At 50.0% G+C, this 17,024-nt stretch overlaps 1 protein-coding gene across 1 annotated transcript; it reads right to left on the bottom strand.

The window, feature by feature from the left end:
- Positions 1–3,318: 3,318 nt before the first annotated feature.
- Positions 3,319–16,863, bottom strand: LOC103991645 (plastid division protein PDV1). The gene is made up of 3 exons (XM_065115300.1): positions 16,620–16,863; positions 3,928–4,056; positions 3,319–3,785 (listed from the first exon to the last, which is right to left on the bottom strand). Exons 1-2 carry the CDS (start codon positions 16,776–16,778, stop codon positions 3,928–3,930), a joined length of 288 nt encoding a protein of 95 aa, XP_064971372.1. The 5' UTR covers positions 16,779–16,863; the 3' UTR covers positions 3,319–3,785.
- Between the last annotated feature and the right edge of the window lie 161 nt (positions 16,864–17,024).

The raw sequence follows: 17,024 nt of genomic DNA, 5'->3' as shown, positions 1-17,024 counted from the left end.
GATGCCATTCTCAGGCTGAAGCTTGTCCTGCTTCTGTGACTTGCACTTCTTTCTATCAGGAACATCACATGTGTCTTGGTTAAGGATGAGAAGACCATGGTTTTCGACAGCTCAGGCTCCAAACCTGAATCATTTGAGCAGCTTGGGTGAGGGAAAAACGTCCTTGTGTTCCCAAAAGAAGTAGCCATGCTGGTTGACCGGAGGAAGCATGGCAGAATAACTGTCTCTGAATGTTGCTAAATGATGAGTGCATACTCCTTGAAAGATACCGTCCAGCAGAAGAGTCAAAAATAAGAATCATTAGACTAAGTTGAAGCAATTGTTTGCTCCAGACAGCTTGGAATTGCTAAAACTTTGAACAGTATTCTCTCCTTTTTTTTTGTGGCAGATGTATTAGAGTATTCAGTAACTTGGCATTCTCCAGATTGGACTTGAAAGGATGCTCATATGCATTCACCAGCATTTCTACTACTTTCACTACTCTGCTAAAGCTGAAGTGTTTGGTTTCAGCGCAGATTGATCTGTTCATAGCCATTGCAGCCTTGTAGGATCTGTTGTTGATTGTCATCAATCAACTAACCCTTCTTTTTTGTTTTGATTGAGATGTCCATTACAACTTGTGGTATACAAAGAAATTTACTTTGTCTGTCACAGATACTCGACAACATTGCTTCTACCACATGATCACTTGTATCTATGTCAATGAAAACAGACAAATCATTTAGGCCACCTAATCAATGTGAGTCCATTTGCAATAATAACTCCATTTGTTTTTTAGATAGCTGGTCTTTGTTGTGATTGATTTGTCCATTAGCAATTATAAAACACATAAAATTTTACATCAAAACAAGGTTTGGGACACTGTTTGTTCTTCATAATCAACACACATGTTGGTCTCGTTGAAAGCATGAACTGTATGAAGAACTTGGGGACCATGGACACATTTGTGGTCCTTTGGACCCTATTTGTGTTGTCCTTCCATTAGAGCATGGCCATTGGTACCAACAAGTGACAGAAATCCACAATGCAACAAGTTCTGCATTAGAGACAATGATGAACACTAAAGAAAAGATGCTATTAGAGATTAAATGATTGAATGGATATAGCAATGAATTACTTGTCTCTCCTTCTTCTTCTTCTTCTTCTTCTTCTTCTTCTGTGACAAAAGGGGTAAAAAGGAAGAGTGAGAGATAACATGATGGAGTTTTCATTCAAGCCACTGAATCAAGTTCTCTAATCTAAAATGTTGAAGTGGATAGTTGGCAGCTGACTGAGAGAGTCAAAGTTGATTGCTGTTATAGTAAACTACAGAAGCTCCATGTCTTCCTACATATCAAGGCAGTTTGATGCTACTTGAGAGTCAAACAGGCATGCAAGTGCAGATGCAAGCTTCTACTGATGTGAAGACAAACATGGATTAGATTTAAAGAAGAAAACAGGTAGCGACAGCATGGAAAAAGTTCATGTTGGTCCTGTATGCTATTTGGACTGTTCTTGGTCATACACCACAAGGAATCTACATGGAACTAGTAATGTGGAGTTCGAGATCTCTTACTTTAAAGCTTAAGAGACTCTAAACATAGACTAAAAGACAGGATAAAAAGAGCTGGCGCAGTAGTAATGCCATTTCAACTTTGACTCCTGTGGCTGACACTGCCACCCTACCATTGTAGGGCTGCCATGCTTGAATCCCTGATGCCTGAGCTAGCTGCCCCCCAAACCCTTTCTTTGGACAGAAGAACAAGCAGCAGAGTCCAAAGCCAAAGTGCCCTGATCTTTTCTTCGGTTTGTCGCCTTCCTCCCCACCATGCATCCCCATCTATTCACACTTCCGGATTCGAGATAGATTAGTGCGTTCTTGCATGTCCTCCTACTATGTGCAGATTCAAGCAGCAGGTGTAAAGGGCGAACACCCAGACACCGCAGCCTTTCCTTTGTTGCTGATGGTGAGCTACTCTCTCTCTCTCTCTCTCTCTCTCTCTCTCTCTCTGATATACCCCTACGAGTATGTTTGGGGTAAGACAGGGATAAGATTGGCTCCACGGGAGGCTAATCTAAGGAGCTACTTGTGGAGGTCTGAGTCTTTTGAGATAGACTGTTAGGTGATAGGTTTAGCTTTGGGGTGCTCAACCTGCCATGCATCAAAGAACTCAAAAATGAGTCACAGCCTGATCCAGTGTGACAGTATCCATGTATTCTTCCACATCTTGAAGCTTGACATGGAGCCAATCATGGAAGCCTATCGGACTTGGATCCTAGATGGATCCGATCTGATAGCGACCTGACCTTCAAATCTATCTGTCTATCTATCACACCGTCGTTGTGTCAACCCACAAGTGATCCATGCAGGAAGAACCAGTCTCCATCGAAGCCCTTCTTCCATAACTCTCTCTCTCTCTCTCTCTTGAAGGTTTGGTAAGGAAGAAGATGGCGAGATGAGCCGAAAGCGTTTCACCTACCCCTCGGTTTCAGGTGAAGAAGAGGAGCACAAGGCCCTCATCATCAATCAACTTACGCCGAGTCTCTGGGTATGGTTTTATGTGCCGCCATATATCCCAAGCACCGTTTCTTGTCTGAATCACTAGATTCCTCCATCAACCTCGATTTACGTGCCACAACATGTCAGCCTGAAGGACCAGCAGATCAAACCACAGCAGTACCGATTACATTTAAGCCGCTGCCATAGCACATAATTAGAGCCTTTGCTATAGAACCACGCATTTAATCTGCATGTGTAACATATGCAGCGACACATCCTCTTGCCATCTAAGTTTCTTGATATCTAACATTCAATCGGCAATTTGGATCTGGAAGTCCAAGCAAAGAGTAATTAATGTTCAGGACCAATGAGAACACTTAAAAATTTCCCGGAGTCAGGCTTTTACTGCACTGGTTAAAGGAGTTGCCAGGAACTGAGCTCCTCAGTGCATCATCACAGTGGAAGCCTTCTACGCTTCGTACCCATCGAGCCTCTCTCTCCCTCAGTATTCTTTATATCACAGAAGGGGAGTTGGTGCACAAGGCCAAGTGAGAGCATTCTAATCTGACAGTGGCTAGTTGTTGGATCTGACATTGGACCCGCTTAGATTCTGTCCGTGTAGCCATCAGACTTCCCACAAGTCAACATTAAGCAGATGTCCAACCTTGGATTGGGATTTTTCTTTTTGGCGATTTTGTGAGGCCCAGCTGCCAGAACACCATTCGAGGTTTCCTCGAGTCGATTCGAGTCGGCTTGGGCCTAATTAAACTTGGCCCACCAATAGCCTCACAACACTAGCATAGTCTCCACTGTAGAATACTGAAGAAAAAGAACAAGGCTCCAAGAAGAACTTGAGAGAAATCCCATTAACTGGTAACTATTTTCTCGAGTCTAAGAAACACAAGGGATTACTGAACCCTGAAAAGGAAACTGACAAGCATACAGATCTATTTCAGGATTGTAATTTAACCTCATACATCCATAGTAATCCAAAGTAGCACAAACTACTTGTCGTAAGCAACCACTCAGACTGTATTTATGTACAGACAAACTAGTCATGACCACTTCAAAAGTACTTTCAAATTATGAAGGGGGATAAATATTTTTGGGAAATTTACTCAAAATTAATTGGTAAAACTATCTTCCTAACCATTTCAAACAAACCGTCCAAGCATCAGTTAGAAAGATCAACCCCTTGCCGATAGAACATCGAGATGCTTCAACCGGCTGCTCCTAGAAGAATCGTCACGACCAAGACAAAGTTCTTTCATTTCTCTTCCTACAACGTAAAAGCATCTTGATTGAGCTGCAGAAGAGCAAGCACACTTACGGCAAATGCGGCAGCATTTTCTGAAACAGTGTATCCTCATCGACTTGAATGACCTTTTGGCTATAGTGAAGCTCGATACGAGCATCCGTATTTACATACTAGGTATGTTCCTTCTTACCTATGCCATTTCAATGACTATGTACTTCTTTCCCTGGTGTTCAGCCAATCTCCTAGAAAGAATGTTGCGACTCTGTCCCAACCACACCATAGCAGCATCTCGTTCAGCTCGCTGTTGTGATTTTATAGCCTGTAGAGTAAAATGAACATGTTGACTGGATCTTAGTATATTCATATTATAGAAAAGCCAATCTGAAGATTCAATGTAGATCAAGTGAAAAAGATAGTGCGATAAGCAACCATAAACACTAGCAAATAGAAGATGTTTCTGTATAAAGGCCTAATCCTGCACTTCATTTAAGTGCTACCATTCTCTGCTCCTGCACTCATAACAAACTAGCGTGGCAGTGATCTGAACCTTTGCTCTCAATCTGACAGGATTTCCCAACTATTTGGGGTGTAATCACATAATAACTATGCAGATGCCGCTGAAAGGTAGCTATGATTGATTACCTATATAGTTGATTCATGAGTAAACGAACCAAATAGGATCTAGCAAACGAAAAATAAGTATCTTATCGTTAATGTTATTCTACCTTACAAATATACAAACATAAATAGATAATAGCACCATCTTCTTCGAGCTTTTCATTTGTGCGTGCTGCAAAACATGCCAAGAGGCTTCATGAATGGCCAGTAGAATCTTCAAATCCACCACTGGCCTAGACCTGATCACCAAACCCCACATTGAACCAATATTGCCTTGACAGTCTACAAGACAATTTCAGAAGTAAAGATCTCTTATTTTGTTGCTGTTTAAGCTCATACGAGCTAGCAGCGACACCAGAACTTTTCGAAAACAGGTAAGAAAGTCTCCGGCAAGGGGCAATTCAAAAGAGTTATTGTTGCTCAAGATACAGGAAGCTGGGGAATCAACCAAAACCTGAAACATGGTGTATATCCATTACTAGTGATAAAGTATATTTTGGGTTCAAGACACGTCACAATCGATGCCACACCGCGCTACAGCCGAGTCGGCAATAGGAGCACCCCCACGCGCTAAGTCAGAAAACGTACCAAGGCGTTGTTTGGTATGTCCCATCCCGGAAGCTTGGGACGGTGTCGTATGGCGCCGTTCCACACGTCTCGGGACGACGGCCACACAAAGGAACCATCTCATCCCTCGAGGATCGGCCATCACGCCAAATCCGCGTACGACCGACCCTCGTACAGTAGTATAAAAGCCCCTGGCCGGCATCCGGCCAGCAGAGAGGACAAAAAAAGAGAAAAACAACTACTGACTTGCTCGTCGAAGGGGCTAAAGTCGGAAATCACCCGACGAAAGTCATTCTTGCAGGAAAGCGACCACCCTCGAGCCACGAGCGTTCCGACCTGGGAGTTGCCATTCAGTGTACGAAGGCGAGCCGCCAACCAGCTTGGAGACAGAGAGACGCTGCTCAACATCACGGCGTCGACACTCATTGCACGGGCCCGACCGACCTCGGCAACTAGATCAGTCGACCTGAGACTCCCGACATCGACCCGTGAACCAAACCATACTGACTCATCTCCCCGAAGGAGAACCATCGACCGGTCACCCCTATGTTGGGCCCGGAGATCAGTCCCTCCCCGTCCTCAGAGACAGGGGGATCCCGGCCTCGACGCCAGATCGCTACTGGAGCCTGTTCAACGACCTAGGGTTGTCGCCCCCCGGACTTACCACAGGACCCTCGGTCGTGTCGCCCGAGACATTCCTCAACCTGACCAAGCAAGTACAAGCAATGGCGGGGATGATGCAGACGCTCGTCCCACTCATTCCCTAGCAGCTCCCCCGACCGACCCGACCCGCCAAAGGTCGAGCAGGGAGCAGGTCGGGATGGGAGAAGCCCGAGAGCAAACGACGGACCTGAGAGGTCTGCTCGAGCAGAGCATACCCGCACCCTGCCGAATCACACTGCCCCGCTCCGAGCCTGACACCATATCGTCCGACTCGACGGATGACTCGTTTAGGATCCAGCTGTCCCAGGTCAACCAACACCTGGATGAGTTCCAACGCGAGTTCCAGAAGTCGCGGAGCGAGTCGAACAAAGGCAGCTCGAGCGGATCCCCCTTTGCTCAGGAAGTACAGGACAAGCCGGTACCACTCAACTTCAGACTGCCGGCATTGGAGACGTACGATAACGGCTCTGATCCCACAGAGCACGTCACCGCGTTTCGGGCGCAGATGGCCCTTTATGGCACCTCTAATACGCTGATGTGTCGGGCATTCCCGACTACCTTCAGGGGACCGGCACGAGCGTGGTTCAGTCGGCTACGCTGGTCCTCAGTCTCGTCTTTCGATCAGCTCGCTAGGGAGTTCGAGCAGAATTTCCTCGCTGGCATGCGACCCCGGCCTTCCATGGCCACCTTGCTCGTGTTATCCCAGCGCGAAGACGAGCCGCTCTCTCAATTTGTGGCACGTTTCGCCTCTGAAATCCGGGGATTTCCGAACGCTCATCCTTCTTTAATCATGCAGGCGTTTCTGATGGGCTTGAAGCCTTCAAGGTTCTTCTGGTCGCTGATCGAGAAGCCGTCAGTAACCATCCCCGAGATGCTCCAGCGCGCCAACTAGTACATCGCCGCCGAAGCTATAGTGGCAGGAAAGCGCATGGACGGGAAGAGGCCAAGGGCGGAACAATCCTGGGGAACAACCTCAGCAGCCCCGGTGCAACCCCGTCGGAGGCCCGACCGACAAGAGCTACTGCTCCCAAGGCCCCTGCCTCTCCCTCTGAACACATCTCGTACCGAGATCTTCCTCCAAATCAGGGAGAAGGGTCTCTTGCAAGGCTCGACCGGTGAGGCAAAGACCAAAGAAGTTTGCTCCCGCCGACAGAAGGCGATCAGCGACAAGGTTGACCGCCTTAAAGAAGCGGGATTCATTACTGAGGTGAAATACCCTTGGTGGCTATCGAATGTAGTTCTCGTTAAGAAATCCAATAGAAGCTGGAGGATGTGCGTTGATTACACCGATCTCAACCAGGCATGCCCCAAGGACAGCAATCTACTTCCCAGGATAGACCAACTAGTCGACGCCACTGCGTGGTATGAACTCCTTGCGTTCATGGATGCATTCTCGGGCTAAAACCAAATCCGGATGGCGACTCAAGATCAAGAGAGCACCGCTTTCATCACCAACAGAGGGATGTATTGCTACAAAGTGATGCCCTTCGATCTGAAGAACGCTGGGGTGACTTATCAAAGGATGGTCGACAAGCTGTTCAAGCACTAGCTTGGGAGGAACATGGAAGTATACATGGACGACATGATCGTAAAGAGCAAGGCTGCAAGTGTGCACTTGACTGACCTGACGGAAACATTCCAAACGCTCAGATGGTTCAACATGCGTCTGAATCCCGTGAAGTGCGTCTTCGAGGTCAGCTCGGGGAGGTTCCTCGACATTGTCATTCACCAGAGGGGGATAGATGCCAACCCGGAAAAGGTTCCGGCCATAACCGAGATGCATCCCCCCCGCTCGATCAAGGAGGTGTAGCAACTCACCAGGAAGTTGGCAGCGCTCAGCAGGTTCATGTCACGTTCGAGCGACAAGTGCCTCCCTCTCTTCTGGGCTCTATGACAGGACGACAGCTTTACATGGACCCCGAAATGCGAAGAAGCCTTCGAAAAGTTGAAGGCATGCCTCGCCCGCTTGCCCCTACTCGCCTCACCCGAGCCAGGCGAAACCCTTGGTCTCTACCTGGCGGCCTCAACGCAAGCAGTCAGCTCGATGTTAGTTCGGGAAACGCCACTAATGCAACAACCCGTATACTACGTCAGTCACGTCCTCGTCGGGCCCGAGGCGCGGTACTCCCCGATCGAGAAGTTGACCCTCGCGCTAATGAAGATGGCTCGAAAGCTGCGGCCTTATTTCCAAGCTCACACAATCAAAGTGATCACCGACCAGCCATTGCGACAAATCCTTTCTAACTTCGATGCATCGGGTCAAATGCTGTGGTGGTCGGTCGAGCTCGGCGAATTCAACATTCAGTACTCCCCCAGGACCGCCATCAAAGCTCAGGTACTGGCTGACTTCATTTCCGAGCTAACTCCTGAAGACCATGTCATTGGGCAAGAGAACAACAAGAGCACATGGACCCTGCACGTGGATAGCTCATCCACTACCGAAGCAGTCGAGGTCGGGCTTATCCTCAAAGGCCCGTCTGAAGAAACCTACGAGAGGTCACTTCGATTATAATTCCGAGCCACCAACAACGAGGCTAAGTATGAGGCGCTACTTCACGGCATACGTCTCGCTCTGGAGATGCATGTGGGCAACCTCGAAGTCTTCAGCGACTCCCAGCTGGTGACGGGACACGTCAATAGGAGCTACGAAGCCCGGGACCCAACGATGGCGTTATACCTGATAGTGGTGAAGTGGCTCGCCCATCACTTCAACTGCCTCTCGATCGCTAGAATACCTCGAGCACAGAACACGCAAGCTGATGCGTTGGCCAGATCGGCCTCCGCTCGTAACCCGGCAGCAACCCCGGCAACGGAATCCGTAACGATGCTGACAATACCAACTCACGAGGTCACTGAAACAGAGGTCTCGCCAAACTGGATGGAAGAAATCTTCCACTTCAAGAAGGACGGAATGAAGCCCGATGACCCGGCGGCTGCGAGACGATTGAGATGAACCCGAGCCTGGTACTGCGTCATCAGCGGAAAGCTATACCGTAGGGCCTTCTCTCAACCCCTTTGCGCTGCCTCGCGCCATCAGAAGCTGAAACGGTCCTCGCCGAGCTCCACGAGGGGATTTGTGGGGAGCACATCAGGGGACGAGCCTTGGCCTTCATGACTCTCAGGCAGGGTACTACTGGCTGACCATGAGCCAGAACGACATATCACACATGCAGTAGTGCCAACAATGTCAAAGGCACGCCCGACTGCAACACCAGCCAGGAGTTCCTCTTACCCCGATAGATGGGCCTTGCCCTTTGCCCAATGGGGACTCGATCTCCTTGGACCCTTTCCTCCAGTATCGGGACAACGACGCTTTCTCATAGTCGGGGTCGACTACTTCACGAAGTGGGTTGAAACTAAGCCCTTAGCCTCCATCACCGAGCAACAAGTTCGAGGCTTCACATGGAAGAACATTATCACTCGATTCAGGATCCTCAAAGCTATCATCACCGACTATGGAGCTTAATCCAACAACGCTAAGTTCAAGGCCTATTGCCAGTCATATGGGATACAGTTGAGGTTCAGCTCGGTTATACACCACCAAACTAACGGCCAGACTGAAGTAATGAATCGGGCGATTCTAGAGGGCCTCAAGAAGAGGATCTCGAGCGTGCACGGAACCTGGGTGGACGAGCTCCCTAGTGTCTTATGGGCGATGCGAATGACTCCCAAAACTGCCTCGGGAGAGTCTCCGTTTAGCTTGGCGTTCGGGACCGAAGCGGTCCTCCCGCCCGAGATGGTGTTCCCAACCCTGCGCGCCTCAAACTACGAACAAGAAGGCTCCGAGGAGGGCCTACGAGCAAACCTAGACCTCCTCGAAGAAAGAAGAGCCAAGGCACACCTGCGTACCTTGGCGTACAAGAAGGTAACGACTCGGATATACAACCATAAAGTTCATTCGCGACCGATCAAGGTCAGGGACCTCGTCTTTCGAAAGGCAGAGGTGAGCGACCCGACCCGAGCGAGAGGAAAACTCGCGCCTAACTGGGAAGGCCCCTATCAAGTCTGCGATGTGGTTCGAGAAGGGACCTACCGACTCGAGACCATGGAGGGAACCCCTCTGCCAAGGACATGGAATGCAGTGAATTTAAAGAAATTCTATCCGTAAAAACCGAAGGACGAGGCCCCGAAAAGGCGTGTTTTATCAATTGAAAGAAGCATGTACATCCGCGGTAGAGAAAGACGAGAAGTTAGGATTCCAAAATAGGAGTTTTTATTGATGAAAAAAAAAATAATACACATTGTGGTCAGGCGATACAGTTTCAAAACTCGACCCGACCAAAACAAAAGAAAAAGGGAAGTACAGCCCTTAGTTCAGAGGAGGGGTCTCGGGCCCGTCATCAAAAGGGACGTTCGCCGACATATCAACGGGTCCGACTCCAGTTCCAGGTCCGAGTACCTCACTCGAAAGCGAGCATAGGCCACCCGGTACCCGAACTCATATGTGACCTGCCCCGACCTCACCAGGCCGCGCTCGAACTCGGTGGACGCCTTGTACTCAGCGATCGCCCCCTCGATCTTCTGGGGTAACGCTAGCCGCTCCTCCTTCAGGACCTCTTCAACGGCCCAAGCCGAAGACCTAGCGGACTCGACATCGTGGGAGAGGGTCAGCAGCTCATCATCCAGCGTCCGGATACGTGACCGACTTTCCTCCAGCTCGACCTTCAAGCGGCTCACCTCCTCATCCAGAGCAGAGGCGTGCTCTTCGGCCACGGCAACGGCCTCCGAGCCACCCCTCGGCCTTCAACTCTAGGTTCTCCAGGCGAAGAGCAGCGTAGACGTCCAACTGACACTCGATCACCCACCCGGCGTCAAGGACTCGGTCGATCAGCGCCATGGTGTAGTGTTGGCCATGCACAAAGATCGGCGTTAGGACCCACGCAAGGAAGGATCGAACAAGGAAAGAAAACCACTACTTACCCAAACAAGCGACTTGGCCGCCCGGTCCGCCAGCACTTCCGAGGGGGAGCGTAGTAAAGCTCCTTTGTCATGGCTGGGTGAAGTGCCCCTTGGATGAACTCTTGGGCAGTTGACCCGTTGCCCCAAATGCGACTGTTAGCCTTGAGAGTCGCCCACCAAGAGGCGTAGGGGGTTCCCGGCTCCCCGACCAGAAGGTCGGCCATGTTCAGGGCTTGGTACTACTCGCCTTCGGCCCGAGAGCGGACATGGCATAGTTCCCGCATCGACGTCGGGCGCACCGGCGCCCTCCTAGAAGGGTCACTGTCAGACGACCCGGCCACCCCCTTCCCCTTCGCGCTCCCCGAGCCCTCGCCTTGGGGAGCAGCCCCGGACGATCCCGGGATGGTGCTCGCGCAAGCAGCCGAGTTCGCAGGCCTCTTCCGGACCAAGGTCTTTGCCTTCTTTTAAAGGCGACCCGCTTCCGAAGACCCCGACGTCCTTTTTGGTGTGCCCTTCTGCGTGGCATCCTCAGCTCTGGGACCCTCGCCGTCTCGAGGCGGTGGCACAACGGCCTTGGCGCTAGGCGTCTTCTTCACAGATCGAAGATCCACCATCTCTACAAAAAAAAAAAAAAATCCAATCGGTCGGATAGCTTGGGACGAGCGGACAATCCATCATATGCGAATGACCATACCCCCAGTGGCTGGGCTTAGTTCTGCTTCGACCAGCCACTCCTCGGTCATCTCTCTGATTGCCCGAGAAGAGGATAAGATGCCCCTTAGTCGATTCACGTCCGTTGTTTCTCCGACAAAGAGCAACGGGGAGGTATTATCAATGGTTCGGAAGGTCCATCCAGTGCTAAATCCCCACCCTCGACTACAACTAACGAAAAAGATGCGATTCTTCCAACCTTTGTTGTTGGAAGGTGCATCGCTGATCTTAAAATCGCTACGGGCGGTCAGGTAATACCCGCCTCGCCCTTTACACAGACAGAAGCAGGCCAAGAAGAGGGTCCTAGTCGGCTCGATCCTAGCCAGCCCCCCCCCCCGACACTCCCCAGTAAAGGCCACCATATTGCGCCAAGAGTTTGGCGCCATCTGGGACGACAATATGCCCCAGTTATGGAGGCACTCCCCGATGACGGGGTGCAGCGGGAACCGCAGCCCCACCTCAAAAGTGTTGAATCTCGGATTTTGATGATGAAACCAATTGATAGTGTTTATGATTTAATCTGCGTTTTGAGTGACGCAGGATGCTTCAATCAGGATGAGATAATTAAAGCAGGAAGAATCATGTTGTGCTGGGGGAAAACATGTCAAAAGATTGGACGTCGGGCCGAAGGATTATCGACGTACCAACAGAAGGCTTCGGGCCATAGATTCGAGCATCGGGCCAAGAAAAGCGGATATTGTGCCAAGGGTATCGGAGTTACAGAGTCAATTGGCCGATTGGGCAATAGGCTGCAAGAGAGGACGATGCGCCGAAGAATCGGACAAAGCATCGAGGGACCAATAACATGCCGGACAACATGATTAATGCTTAGTATTAATTGTCTAGATCGAAGTGTGTTTTACATGTGCAGGATTAACTATGATAGCAATGCATGAAGCAAAATAAAGTCCCGGAGTCAAGGACACAATTTCGTTGGGAGTTCGAGAGTTCGTCGGAAGTCCAGACGTTCGTCGGAAGTTTTGTCGGAACCAGCCGAGAAGTCTCAGAGCTTGCCAAAGAAGCTCATCGGAACTCGCTAAGAAGATCGTCGTGAAGTCTAGGAGCTTGCCAGGAGTCCGCCAGAACATTGTCGAGAGATCGTCGGAAGTTCGCCGGAAGCTTGCCGGAAGAAACCAAGATATAGGGACTTGTTTAGGTTAGCAAATGTCTTAGGAATCGTAGTTAGCACGTAATTGGGTTTGGATTTGGGCCAACCCAATTAGGGGCCAGCTAGGCCCATATAAAGACTGTGTAGGACCCAATGAAAAGGCTCAAACAGTGCCCCAAGAGGTGTCATCGTCGTGGCACAGTCTCTGAGACTGTATCAGGTAGTGGTACCGCCCAGACACAGCCTCCGAGAGGCTATAGGTGGTGGTACCGCCCAGCACAGCCTCCCAGGCGGTGGTACCGCCCTGAGTAAGACTGACACTGGTGGTGGTACCGCCCGTGCTCGGGAAACCCGGGATGAGATGTTTTTAGGTTCCAAGTTTGAATCAACTGCCTATAAATACCCCTCTCATCCTTGGTTAATATACACAAGCACAAAGAGTTTAAAAGTAGAAAAAAGCTGTAGGAATCTCTTTAGAAATTCCCTCCTCCACTCTAAGTTTAGAATTCTGTAAGAGAGGAGTGAGTGCTTGTAAGAGTTGTCTCCTAAACCCGTAAAAAGGAGAAGAGGGGTGTAAGAAGGAGGTTGATCTTCGTCTATTAAAGGAAGATCGATAGTGGATGCCGGTGGCCTCGACAGAAGAGGAATCGTCGAAGTCGATGTAGATCACGATGATCAAACCACTCTAAAATCTGGTTTGCATTTTACTTTGAGCAATTTATCTTTACTGCAAACCTCTTTAATAGCTTATTGCCTTCAATACATTTACGAACACGTGTTTCAAGTTAAGCATTTCCGAGTTCGGATTTTATCGTACGAAAGATTTTTTGAAACCGATGTTTTTATCCGCTGCACTAATTCATCCCCCCTCTTGGTGCCAACCCCGTTCCTAACAAAAGGCCCCTACGGTCAGCCCAAACCCATCGAGAAACTGATCGTATGGCTATTGTCCAAGCCGAGGGGCGTGAACGCCATAGCACTCTGGGATGCGATAATGATCCTAGAGTACCCTCAAAAGGGTCCTCGGTCACCACCGAGTCCACATCGTGCCACGACTTAAGAGTTTCAAGCGCGGCAGAGCTCCCTATGGCCTCCGAGGGAGCACTACCGAAGGACACACTGACGACTTCAGTTCGCGAGCCCCCAGAGGAAGAAGATGAAGAGGAGGAAGACGAAGATAAAGACGAAGATGAAGACAGAGACATCCCAACCTCAAGGTTGGAAGAAAGAAGCTGGGGTGCAGGATGAAGGACGGAAGCAAAAGTGATGGCAACTGCTTTGGAAGGGGCTTATAAAGGGTAGGCTACTCCACTACGAGACGATGATTGGGCTTCCCGAGGAAAAAGATGGTCGCAACATTTAAAACCCATCATAACCCCTCGGATTCGCCAAATTCGCCGGCCTCGGAGCTCCCGCCAGAGGTGCCTCATCACCCGAAATCTCCCGCCGGAGGCCATTCGAAACAAAAAGTTTTCCGCCAAGTCCCATGCCGCTCCACTTGGCTCGCCACATGGCACGATGGCGTCCGGGCAAAATTCGGCGCGTCACCTAACGACGCCACCCAACCTTCACTTGACCCACAGGTCCAAACCTCGCCCGGGTCGCTCCAGATCAGTTCCCGACTTGTGACTTGTCGACACCAAACCTGAGCTCGAGATTAGTCACTCGGCCCACAAGTCCAAACCTCGCCCGGGTCGCTCCAGATCGGTTCCCGACTTGCGACTCGCCGGCACCAAACCTGAGCCCGAGTTCAGTCACTCAGCCCACAGGTCCAGCCCCTACCCGGGTCACTCTAGATTGATTCCCGACTTGCGACCCGCCGGCACCAAAACCTGAGCCCGAGATAAGTCACTCGGCCCATAGGTCCAAACTTCGCCCGGGTCACTCCAGATCGGTTCCCAACTTGCGACTCGCTGGCACTAAACCTGAGCTCGAGTTCAATCACTCGGCCCACAGGTCCAGCCCCTGCCCATGGTCGCTCCAGATCGATTCCCGACTTGCAACCCGCCGACACCAAAACTTGAGTCCGAGATCAGTCACTCGGCCCACAGGCCCAGTCTTTAACCGAGTCACTCTAGCTCGATCCTCGACTTTTGACTCGCCAAATCTCTAACTGGGTCGCTCCAGATCGGTTCCCGACTTGCGACTCGCTGGCACCAAACCTAAGCCCGAGTCCAGTCACTCGGCCCACAAGTCCAGCCGCTGCCCGGGTCACTCCAGATCGGTTCCCGACTTGCGACCTGTCGACACCGAAACTTGAGTCTGAGATCAGTCACTTGGCCCACAGGCCCAGTCTTTAACCGAGTCGCTCTAGCTCAATCCTTGACTTGCGACTTGCCAACCTCCTACCGAGTTGCTCCAACTCGATCCTTGACTTATAACTCGCCAAATCTCTAATCGGGTCGCTCCAGATCGGTTCCCGACTTACGACTCGCCGGCACCAAACCTGAGCCCGAGTCCAGTCACTCGGCCCATAGGTCCAGCCCTTGCCCCGGGTCGCTCCAGATCGGTTCCCGACTTGCGACCCACCGGCACCAAAACCTGAGTCCGAGATCAGTCACTTGGCCCACAGGCCCAGTCTTTAACCGAGTCGATCCAGCTTGATCCTCGACTTGCGACTCGCCAATCTCCTACCGAGTCGCTCCAGCTCGATCTCAGACTTGCGACTTGTTAAATCTCTAACCGAGACGCTCCAACTCGATCTCTGACTTGCAACTCGTCAAATCTCTTACCGAGTCACTCCAACTCGATCTCTGACTTGCAACTCACCGGCCCTAACTCCGAGCCATGCCAAATCAATTATCCGACTTACGACATGTTGGTCTCATCTCACCTGGTCCCAGCCGCCAAACCAACGGAGCCAACCTTTCCCGAGGCACGAGACACTGCCCCTCCAAACTACCTCGCGACGAGCTAATCCAATTTTCCCTCATAAGTAACCAATACCTCCGCAGCACTCCGACCCTGGCATGCCTCTCGCCCCCTCGCAGGGACCCCACGACACTCCTTGATTTGGGGGGGGGGGGAGTGATAAGGTATATTTTGGGTCCAAGACACGTCACAATCAATGTCACGCCGCACTACAACCGAGTCAGCAAGGGGAACACCCCCACGCGCCAAGTTAGAATTCGTACCAAGGCGTTATTTGGTATGTCCTGCCCCGGAAGCTCGGGACGGCGCCGTCTGGCACTGTTCCGCGCATCCTGGGACGGGCAACCGCACAAAGGTACCGTCTCATCCCTCGAGGATCGGCCACCACACCAAACCCACATACTACCTACCCTCGTACAGTAGTATAAAAGCCCCTGGCCGGCATCCGGCCAGGAGAGAGGACAAAAAAAGAGAAAAAAAACTACTGACTTGCTCGTCGGAGGGGCCAAAGTCGGGAATCACCCGACGAAGGTCATTCTTGCAGGAAAACGGCCACCCTCGAGCCACGAGCGTTCCGGCCTGGGAGTTGTCATCCAGTGTACGAAAGCGAGCCGCCAACCAACTTGGAGACAGAGAGATGCTGCTCAACATCACGACGCCGACACTCGTCGCACAGGCCCGACCGACCTCAGCAACTAGCTCAACCAACCCGAGACTCCCGACATCGACCCGTGAACCAAACCGTGCCAACTAGTACTAAAATAATCAGAGTGTGTACAACTGGGAAAAAAGAAAGCAAGTTATAAGCTTCAGAAAATTTCTGTATGATCCAGATATGACAGCTTCCACCAAAATTAACATGAGGAACCCCCAAGAGAAGCACCATAGAATATGTTTATGGCATCTTTTGCCAAAATGCAATACCTCTTTACAGCTAGCCTTAGCCTACTCCAATAGAATTGTGGAATCCATAATCCATATCACAAAATCACGCTGCAATTGCTCAATTTAAGTCCTTTAAACAATTTCTTCCAACCTTTATCTTTTACTTTACCTACAATCAAGATTTTCTCCAAGTTTAAACGGCATCCCTAGATTGCACACAGACACGCTATTTTAAGCAAAGGTCAGAATAAATATGTGATATGAATCAAAGGTTACATTCTATAATCCAACATTATAAACAAAAAAAAATCAATTTTATGATTAATCTTCATGCCAAAGTCTCATCAATGTACAAATCCAAAAACCTAATTCTGTGAATGAGAAAGGAATGGAAATGTATAGAGTTCAGGCACAAATTAATCGTTGGCAACCATAACATGATACCAATCATATTATCAAAGAAATCTTACTGTTTTGGTTACATCGGCAGTACGAATTAATTCGACAAAGAAGAAAGGGGAAAAGAAGGGATGATTCAACAGCAACGCGGTGAAACTCACATGGAAGAACTCGAGCTGGTCCTCGAGGTTCTCCAGCGCAGATCGGATGGCGTCGAGACACCTGGCCTCCGCTATCGCGATGCCGTCCTCCTCCGCCTGGAAATCCTTGACGAAGACGAACCCTCGCTTCCCGTCACTACCGTCCCCTCCTCCGCCCATTGCTGGAGGCTCCCGTCCGCTGGTGATGAGGAGCTGGCCGCGGTCGGTGAGCAAGAGGGTGCAGTTGACGCCATGGCCGCGTGTGTGAAACTGCCAATATATATATATATATATATATATATATATATATATATATATATATATATATATATATATATATATATATATATATATATATAATCCAACGAATCTTCTCCATTATTATTATTAGTAATAATAATGCTTAATATCATTTTAAAAAAACCT

This window comes from Musa acuminata, chromosome BXJ2-7, assembly GCF_036884655.1.
Source record: "Musa acuminata AAA Group cultivar baxijiao chromosome BXJ2-7, Cavendish_Baxijiao_AAA, whole genome shotgun sequence".
Taxonomy (NCBI): Eukaryota; Viridiplantae; Streptophyta; class Magnoliopsida; order Zingiberales; family Musaceae; genus Musa; species Musa acuminata.
This window is presented reverse-complemented; position numbering and strand designations above follow the sequence as displayed.

Excerpts from the sequence above, each read along its gene's own strand:
- LOC103991645 (XM_065115300.1), bottom strand. The coding sequence starts at position 16,778 with ATGGGCGGAGGAGGGGACGGTAGTGACGGGAAGCGAGGGTTCGTCTTC. Across the intron at positions 4,057-16,619 it reads ACCAGCTCGAGTTCTTCCAT|GCTATAAAATCACAACAGCG; the intron begins GTGAGTTTCACC and ends TTTACTCTACAG.